Source organism: Vespa velutina, chromosome 2, assembly GCF_912470025.1.
Source record: "Vespa velutina chromosome 2, iVesVel2.1, whole genome shotgun sequence".
NCBI classification, from domain to species: Eukaryota; Metazoa; Arthropoda; class Insecta; order Hymenoptera; family Vespidae; genus Vespa; species Vespa velutina.
Window position 1 is genome coordinate 17,493,282 of NC_062189.1, and position 10,000 is coordinate 17,503,281.

The following is a 10,000-nucleotide window of genomic DNA, read 5'->3' on the forward strand; positions in this document are numbered from 1 at the left end:
TCACCGTCCCTTCTCTTCATCAACCTTCGATCATTTTAAAGGTGAAGAAGAGAAAGAGATAATGGAGGAGGTGGAGGAGAAGAAGAAGGAGGAGAATGTAGAATTTTGTTTTTCTTTTATTTTTTTCTTTCTTTCTTTGTTGAAAAATCGAAGATACGTATGATCACGTTTTAACACAGTCGTCGTCTGTCATGGCGATCATCGATTAACGATCCTGCTACTGGAAATTTGTCAAAATAATTATTATATTACTGTGTGAGTTAATGTTAATATATGCTGTAAATAGAAATCGTTACTAATGTCGTATCATAATACTTTGTTATTATCTTCTTCCTTCGATCATTTTAAAGGAGATGGAGATGGTGGAGGAGGAGGAGGAGGAGGAGGGGGAGGACTCTGAAACTTTGTATTTTCTTTTCTTTTTCTTTCTTTCTCTTTTTTTTTTTTTTTTTTTGTTCGTTTTCTTCTTCAAAACTCGAAGAAACATATAACCATTTTTACTGCAAATTTTAAAAACGTATGATTACATTTTATATTGATAGATAATCGCATATAGATACGTATTATACATTAATCGAATTGTCGTGTAACATGTAAATGCATTAAAACGATATAATAAAGGAAATAATTTGCCGATCAATAATAAATTATATTCGTTGTAGCACGGAGAAAGAATAATTCTTTTTTTCTTTTATTTTTATCTTTTTTTTTTTTTAATTTTTTATTTCCAAAAGAATTAAATATACTATAAATTAATATTAACGAATGCATATAAACGTTCCTTTACATAATAATTACACATCATTCATAATTAATTGTTTCCATTGTTGTCGAAGAAAAAAAGAAAAAATAAAATAATAACAATGACAATAATAATAATATTAATAATAATAATAAGGATAATAATAATAATATAAATAGTAATAATGATAATAATAACAATAATAATAATAATAATAATAAAACCATGATTAACAATGCAAATATTTTACTACTAATTCGTCAAAATGAATTCTATAAAATTCCCTTAAGGCAATCAATCATGGAATAATAATAATAATTATTAAATTATATCGATAATAAATATTATATCAATGCCATTCGTATTATAATCAATTAGCTTTGATCTATGTCGGAACGAAGTGGAAACAAAATGGTGGAAGGAGATAGGATTAGGGAAAAAAAAGGAAAAGAAAAAGAAGAAGAGAAATAGAGAGAGAGAGAGAGAGAGAGAGAGAGAGAGAGAAAATGAGTCATCGTTGAAAAATTCTCTTTTTCTCGAATGGCAGGCCTTTGGGAGGCCTTGGAAAGGTAATTTTGGGCGACGGCCAAAATGAAAGAGAGAGAAAGAGAGAGGGTTATACAGTCAAAGGACTGCTAGGAACGTAACATCTTCCCCTTCCATCTTTTATTGCGATCGATGAAAGTATCAAGAGAGAAAAAGAGAGGGAAATAGAATTCGTGACTAAGCTCTCTCCAAGCAAAGTCCGCATGACGATATATATATATATATATATATATATATATATGTATGTATGTATGTATGTATGTACATGTATATATGTATATAGGAGGGAAGAAGAGTCACGTTCGCGGTTCTTCGACCGATGAGATAGATCCAGCTGAAACTGTAAACGATTTAGAAGAGAAGCCTTTTTCAAAGGACAAGATCTGAATTTCGGATTCGATCTTTAGGAAAAAAAAAGAAAAAGAAAAAATGTATATAACAATAATAATAATAATAATAACAACAACAATAATAATAACAATAATAATAATAATAATAATAATAATAATAATAATAACAACAAGAACAACGAGAAGAAAGTAAAAAAATGAAGGATCGATGAAAAATAAAGGAAAAAGAAAGAAATGGAAGGAAAAAAAGAAAAACTCACCGACTTTCTCGTCCGGTGGTGCGTCCGTGTTACTGAGACTCCTAGTAAATTGGCCCCGTTTTCCAGTATGTTGTTCATCGTGGCCATTGTCGGTCGTCTGATGCCTCGTTGGTTTCTCGTAGGAACTCGACTGGCCGGAGTACTCGCTGTTTTCGGGCATGGAGGAGGAGCGACGATCCCGCGGGTCGTCGTCGTCGTAACGTCGTCGTCGATGATCAACATCACCGTCGAGAACGTCACCATCGTTGATGATGACGGTCGTCGTCGAGTGACCGTCGACGGTACCGTCGGCGTCGCCGCCGGCGTCGTTATAAGATATTATTTTTCGATGGGTAATACGCCGATGGGACGTTGGGAATTCACCGTCGTGGTCGCGACGATTGGGATAATAATTATTAGCGGCGACGTTTTTATTATGAATAGAAGGGGGAGGGAAGGCGCAGTATTGACACGACGACGACGACGACAACGACGGCGGCGGGTGCGGGTGCGGGAGTGGCGGCGGCGGCGGCGGCAGCGGCGGCGACGACGACGACGACGATCGTGGTTCGTGGTTCGTTTGGCGATGTTGATGATGTCGATGATGTGGTTGTTGATATGGTTGTTGTTGATGATGATGTTGTTGTTGTTGTTGTAGTTGTTGGCGTTGTTGTTGTTGATGTTGTTGTTGTTGTTGTTGTTGATGTTGTTGTTGATGTTGTTGTTGTTGTTGTTGTTGTTGTTGTTGTTGATATTGATGTTGATATTGATGTTGTTGTAGTTGGTGTTGTTGCGTCGATGTCGGTTTCGCGATCGTACGTGGGTTTTCGTGTTGATGATCGTCGGCCCGTGGGTGGTAGTTTTTAGCAGTGTCGGAGGTAGCGGTTTGGGAATCAAAGAGACTTGAATTAGCGTTACCGGGGCGGGGTGCTCGGTTACGGGGCCTACGCGGATCGCACGGGCCAAATCCGCAGTTCTCGCTGCACTGGCTCTCGCTCTCCATCGAGTACTCGTAGTACTCGAGGGTGTCGCTTATCGCCACGTTCCTCTTACTACTCGGCTGTTGTTGCTGTTGCTGCTGGCGGTGTTGGGTCTGCGACTGCATCGCCGAAGGCTGACGCGTCTGGTGCCTGCCGTCCTGCTGCGGCTGTTGCTGCCTCTTCTCTATAAGCTCGAGTTCCCTAGCCTCGGGGCAGCTGCTGTTTCGCCTACGATATCTCTGCCTCGCCTCGACTAACGACCTCCTCTCATCGCTCCTACGCGACCTACCAACGCCGGCTAAATCGGCACCGGAAGAGGACAGCGCCAGCTCACGGCACTCCGGACAGCTACTCTTTCGTCTAATACTACCGCGCGTCGAGGACGACCAATTTTGATAACGCGACTCGTGCGTGTTCGAGGAACGTAGCGACCCTGACCTAACGAATTCGCGAGCGGCGGCAGCCTCGTTACATTCGCGACACTCGTAATCCGGCAGGAGATCGTACCTCGAGGAGTCTACCGGCGGCTCATCGTCGTAGTAATCTGATCTACCTGATCCTAATCGGTCCTTCCCTACAAGGACTACACCACCACCTCTACTACCACCACCACCAACAGCACCACCACCACCACCACTACTACTACCAGCCCCACCACCACCACCACCACCACCACCAGCACCACCACCACCACCACCACCACCACCATCATCATCGTCACGAGGGTCCAACTCGTTTTTCCGTCTAAAGTAATCGGCACCGACGACCGTCTCCATCGAGCCAAACTCCTCCTCGGAGTCCAGCATAAAGTTCGACCTTCTCTCCTCGTCCTTACAACTTCCACGCCTAAGGCTCTCGCTGATACGAATATATTCTTTCGTCTCGGGACAACTGCTGTTACGTCTCCTACGATATAAACGTCTGTTTCTGGCATCTATCGCCGCGGAACACGTCGTTGGATCCTCGTCGGAATGCAGCACCGGCGTAGACTCCGCACGTTGGATCATCATCCTCTTGCTCTCGAAAAAACTTGGTACGGCTAGGCTGTCCTTCCTCAATAATGGGACGTCCCGTACGTTCAATGGTCTTACGTTCTCGTACGAGACGATATTATTGTTATCGCCTCTGCTACCACGTCTGCTTCTTCTCCTACGCCTTCGTGGAAATGTATTGACGTTGTAACTCTTATCGTTCTCGAGGCCACTTGGGGTGTGCGTTATCGTACGGTGATAATCGTAGTCGTCGGCACTACGATACCCGTTGTAATAATCGTCAGCGATTAGAGTACCATCGTCAAAGTGTGCGTTCCTCGAAGCGGCTGTACGTCGTTGATGTTCGTCCCGATAATAATCGTCCTGATGACGACGATTATAAATCGAGCGATCGTTATCACGCAAGTTAGTCGTCGTCATCGTCGTCGTAGTCCCCGTCATTGTCGTAATCGTCGTAGTCGCAGTCCCGGTCATATCGTCTCCGTTCTCGTAACCGTATCGTTCGACGTCCTCGTCGAGGTCCTCGTCCTCGTCGTCGTAGTCCTCGTGATTTCGACGATCGATGAAACCCTCGTCCTCGTCGTCGTAATCGACGTCCCAATTTTCGTAACGTTCGTAATCGTCCTCGAGATACGAGTCGGTACTTTTGGTTCGTCTACGTGGCGGAAGAGAAGAAATCATGGCGAGTCGTCTCGCCCTATCGTACTCGTCGTCGCTTCTGGTTGCATTGTAACAATTGTCCGAGGATGATACTGTCTCGTCGATGCTGCAATAAACGTGATCGTTCAAAGGATCACATAGATCCGGGTCGTCGAGATTCTTCGTTCTCTTCTCGGCGGATATGTGCGCGTTGAAGGTGGTGGCATCGTGATCCTGATAAGAAGAGGACTCGACGTATTTCCTCTTGGTAGTGTCCTCGCGGCCGAAGGTGGATCTAAGGTCGTCGGTGAGCGTCGTGGCGGTGGTAAGACGGCGCGGATCTAGGGGTGGGTAAGGTCGATGGTGATGATAGTCCTCGATTATGCTCGTCGTCCGTTTATCGAAGCTCGGCACGTAAATCTCTGTTTCACCCGCGCTGAGCTCCGAATCGTAACCATAAAATGGCTTGTGATCTTGGCTCGTGAGGTAATCGTAATTGGGCTCCTTGTTCAGCAAACTCTTTGGCGGCTTATCGTCGCCATTAGAATCGTAGTAGGACTTGCTCTGATCCCCCAACGCCGGTATCTTGTCGCCGTAACCGGCGTCGCTCAGAGAAAGATTTCTCTTCAACTTCCTCCTCGCCGTTCTGAGACTGTCGTCGCTGAATATGTTGCTTGAAATGGTCTCGTACTCGAAACTCTTGGCTCGGCGCGACAACAGGCCGGTGTCCCGTAGCCTAGTGGTACCAAATCGATCGCTGAACGGATCATATATCACATCGTAATCGAAGCTTCTAGCCTTGGAAAATAAAAAAGACCTACGCGGGCGTAAGCTAAAATCTACGTTCCTAATGTCATGACTTTTATTATCAACTGCGACGGCGGTGGCGGCGGCAGTGGCGAGCTGCTGCTGCTGCTGCTGCTGCTGCTGCTGTTGTTGCTGCTGTTGCTGCTGTTGCTGCTGCTGCTGCTGCTGCTGCTGTCGTTGCTGTTGTTTTGGCTGTTGGTGGGCTAAAACGCTCGAGGTTAAGAGAAACGGTGATTGTTGGAGTAGTCTCGTGATCTTGGCATTTCGCGGCCTCGATTTTACGGCGCTCGTTGTGCTAGTACGATCCTGCCAGCTACGCGAGCGTCTACGCAAACCGGACTCCAAGCGATACGCCGACGAGGAGGAGTTGTTGGCGCGAAACTTCTCGACGAAACGATCGTTGAAGTCGACCTGCAGGCAGTCCTCGACGTATATCTCCGGTATACGATTCTTCGAGCTACCGGTGAGCTCTTCCGGCTTGAGTATGTAACCCTCGGAGACGCTGTACTCGCTGGTCTCCGGACTGTAATATCTCAGCATGTTCTCGTCGACGGTCTGCGATCTCGTGAACGGCGTACGCATCTTTCTGTACAACGAGCGTACCACTGCGGACTTGCTCCGTACGAGGGGATGTGGGACGGGATTGTGCTTCGAGGGGTTTTTGCTCCTGGGCTTGGAGGGATTCATGTTCGGGGGGCAGTGACATTCGCTGCAGGGAACCCTAAGTCTGTGCCTGCGCCTATTGCGCCTAGGGGGCGGGGGCAAGGGGAATATGACACCGGGTATTAAAACGTTTTTAACTGTCGGTCTGCAAACAATGTTTTTCATATAGAGAGTTTTAGCGCTCCTGCGGAAACATTACCATTGTGAGCCCATTCTTCATACAATTAAATTTTTTTTGTCTTTTACTTTCTCTTTCCTTTCTTTTTTTTCTCTTTACTTTCTTTCTTTCCTTTTCTTTTTCTTTCTTTCTTTTTTTTTCTTTTTTCGTTTTTTTTCCCTGCTTCTTTTTCACTCAACCGCACGTTCGCGATCGATCGAACGAGAGAGTTTTCTTTTTTTTTCTTTAAGCCCGAGGGAAACAATGGCGCCGGACGACGTATCTCGTGTTTTTTTTTTTTTTTTTATTATTATTATTGTTACTTTTTGAATTTTGATTTTTTGTTTTCTTTCCTCTCCCTTGCCTATATAAAACGCCTTCGATGAATTTGTGATTTTATTTTCGAATCGATTTTTACATTTTCATATGGTCGAATTCCTTGCTTTCTTTTTTTCTTTTTTCTTTTTTTTTTCTTTTTTTTTTTTCGTTTTTCTTTTGCTTCCGTCACGTGATATCTATCGCACGCCCATCGTCCAATCGTGTCCCTAATACCTAATCACGTTCGACCAACGCCACGCACTTGATCCCTGCTTTCTCAGAATGGGACATCATTAAATGGACATTGACAGTGTGCATAGGAGGTGCAGCCTATTTATAAAACTAAGATTAGATTTATACATATATAAATACATATATACACATATATATGTATATATATATATAGTATAGAGCGCATGGGATTACTATTAACCTAAGAAGCAAGCGAGGAGGGACGTATAGTGCGACTATATAGGGTGTCAATTTCATTCACGACAATGTCCATTTAATTCAGGGATTTTCCTATCGAAAAAAAAAATAACAAACTAAACACCACCGATCGTTCCGTCCCTTTAAGCTGATTTATCTGTCTTTTCAATTTTTTCTTTTTCCTTTTTTTTCTTCTTTTACGTTTACTTTATCCTCGACAATAGAAAGAACTTTCTGACTCTGTCATAATGATAATCGGATTTTCACGCAGCGAAAATACTTTCAGCGATATAAAAAAAAAAAAAAAGAAGAAACAAAATTTCCAATCTATTCTTATTAAATTTAAAAATTTCAAAGAACTTATCGCAGAGAGAGAGAGAGAGAGAGAGAGGGAGAGAGAGAGAGAGAAAGAGAGAAAAGAAAAAATAGACAAAAGAAAAAATGAAAGAAAGAAAAAAAAGCGAGTCGGAACTATCGTTGGACATTTTTTTCCTTAACGGGAATAGTTTATATAATGAACTATGGAATTTGCTTTGCTTTGTACAGTCGATTGCGATGATATAAATGTCATCGATCAGAGAGATGATGTGATATCAAATATATACATATCAAAAAATTAAATATATATATATATATATATATATTTTAATTTTTTGAATTGTTTCTTTTTTTCCTGAATTTTATACTATTTCTTTTCCATTTCTTTTTCCCTGATCTCGTTTTGTTTTGTTTTGTTTTGTTTCGTATCGTTTCGTTTTCCTTTTAATAATCAATGAACTATACTCACATTAATCCCCTCGATCCACGTGGTCTTTCCGATTGCGTACTGAAGGCACTGCTCGTTATGGAGGCTATGCTCTCCATGTCGGAGTCCCCAAGGTCACCAAGGACATCTTTGTCCGGACTTAAATGCCCCCTTCGTGGTCTGTGCAGTCTATGAGCATTACTGTGCGGTAAGGATAATGGATCATGACCGATCGATGGTAGATCCGAGTCTGAAAGACCGCTGTAGTGTCTTTCCCAGCCTGATTAAAATGATAAAAAAAAAAAAAAATTTCCAATTAATTTTCCCTTTTATTTATTTTCTTGTTTTCTTTCTTCTTTTCCTTTTCTTTTTTTTTTTTTTTTTTTTTTTGTTACATAAATACATTAATCAAATAAAATATTTTCGATCGGACTAACCTCCCATTCCTGTACTCCTATATGTAATGTGTCCTTGTCTAGTACGATGCCTCATAAACCTTGCTCTTTCTTCGAGATCTTGAGCTACTCTCTCTTTAAGGACTGCTGGAATTTGTGGAAGCTGACGCTTCTTTGGCGAACCGGTAGGCGTCGCTGTTGCCGATCTAGAACCGAATCTATACGAATAATGGATCAGATTTATGATTTATTTTTTGTTGTATATATATATATATATATATAAAACTATACTTATATTAAATATTCTTAATTTTAAATTCTTCAAGATCGTTTGTACGAGCAAACGTAAGTATCTATGTTTGACTAATTTTCATTGGACTAATTGATCGTTCTATCTATCTATCTATTTAACAATTTATCTATCTATCTATCTATCTGTCTACATTTTTTTCAATGAGATCGTTCAAAGAAGCAAAGTGTCCACATACGACTATTTCACTTTATTTTCACTCTTTATTTCGAGTAAAAGCCAAGAAAAGAAGAAACCAATAAAACGAAAAAAAAAAAAAAAACAGAACAAAAATATAAACGAAAGAAAAGAAGATCCTTCGTTTTTCTTTGTCTACTATCTTACCTTTTAAACATTTGTATCGCTTAATACAAAGTTATTTATCTTTACCTCGGCATGTAACTGTGCGAATAAGGCATGGATCTGTGTTCGGGCGGAGATAAAGAACGATGACCGGTGGGACTTTGGGATCTCCCACGGTAACGTACGTTAGGTGAGTCCATTGGCGCTGCGCTGTGGGATCTGTGACCCATCATTCCACGATGAATATCATCCTAGAAAAGTTTCAACGGATAACATTATAACCAAACCATAAAACGTAAATAAATCAATAAATCATACGAATTCTCTTAACGATTCAACATTTATAATCAATTTTTTTTTATGGTCGAACATTATTACAAATATTATTCATCGTTCCTATAAAATGAATCTTTAAAGATTATCAACGTTTTAAATCATTATAAATATTATAAACAAAATCTTTTCCATCGATCTAATTTTTTTTTTCATTTTCGAAAAACTTTACATTACAATTTTGTCGTCCAATTTTTTGCCAAATTAATTTCATCCTCGAAGATTATTAATTCGAATCTTTAACGAATTATTCTCAACATTTCGACGATTGATATGTTTTCAAATTTTAATACGAGTAGTGATATTCTCGAAATAATATATATATATATATATGTATCTTTTTTTTTGTTGATACAAAAACAAAATAATTACCTTCCGATAAGTCTGATAACTGGAAATCGAGGCTGGTTGATCACGGGAGGCCATAAGGGCAGCTCTTTTACTACCTTGAGGCGACATATCCCTTCGACTCCGATGTTCACCATCGACGTACAGCTCTCTTTCCGGCGGGGGGCTAGAATAGTGGCTGCTCCAGCATGCGTTCATGTTTTTCGTCGATTAGTGAGCACTGTGTCGCTTACATGCTAAATGAGGCGAGTGCTGTGATATATACGTATTATCGCTGGCTATTAATTTTTTGAGCAATGCATGCAACCTGGATGATGAGCCTTCCCGCCATTTTGTCTTTTTTTCCTTTTTCTTTTTCTTTATCTTTTCTTTTTTTTTTTCATTTCATTTTTCTCTTTACATATCGTTACCGTTAACATCATCATCGTCATCAATGACAACATTCATGATGAGAGACGATCATCGCGATGTTATTAAAAGGAAACGAATTTCGTTTGGAGTGGGCAATAAAAAAAAAAAAAAAAAAAAAAAAGAAAAAGAAAGAAAGAAGAAAAAGAAAAAGAAAAGGAAGAAAAAAAGAATGAAAAATACGGAGCACGAGGACAAAGAAAAGGAGTAAAGTGTATAAGCTATACGAGAAGAAGAAGAAACAAGAAATATTGCTTGGCGATTCCCTTTTTTTCTTTTTCTTTTTTTTTTTTTTTGTCTTTTCTTTTTTTTCTTAC

The 10,000-nt window shown here is 40.6% G+C and overlaps 1 protein-coding gene across 35 annotated transcripts in view; it reads right to left on the reverse strand.

Annotated features, from left to right (window-relative positions):
- LOC124946881 (regulating synaptic membrane exocytosis protein 1-like) overlaps positions 1-10,000 on the reverse strand; it is a 103,974-nt gene that overhangs the window by 24,751 nt on the left and 69,223 nt on the right. For 30 of the 35 annotated variants that reach the window (XR_007100230.1, XM_047488225.1, XM_047488242.1 and 27 more), the window contains 5 exons: positions 9,300-9,453; positions 8,682-8,845; positions 8,045-8,220; positions 7,650-7,887; positions 1,899-5,881 (listed from right to left, as the gene is read on the reverse strand). Coding sequence is in view for 34 of the 35 variants with exons in the window: in XM_047488225.1 (XP_047344181.1) it covers positions 1,899-5,881; positions 7,650-7,887; positions 8,045-8,220; positions 8,682-8,845; positions 9,300-9,453 (4,715 nt within the window). In the remaining variant the exon portion in view is untranslated. The remainder of the gene's footprint in view (positions 1-1,898; positions 5,882-7,649; positions 7,888-8,044; positions 8,221-8,681; positions 8,846-9,299; positions 9,454-10,000) is intronic. The other 5 variants (XM_047488240.1, XM_047488238.1, XM_047488232.1 and 2 more) reach the window with 2 other exon arrangements.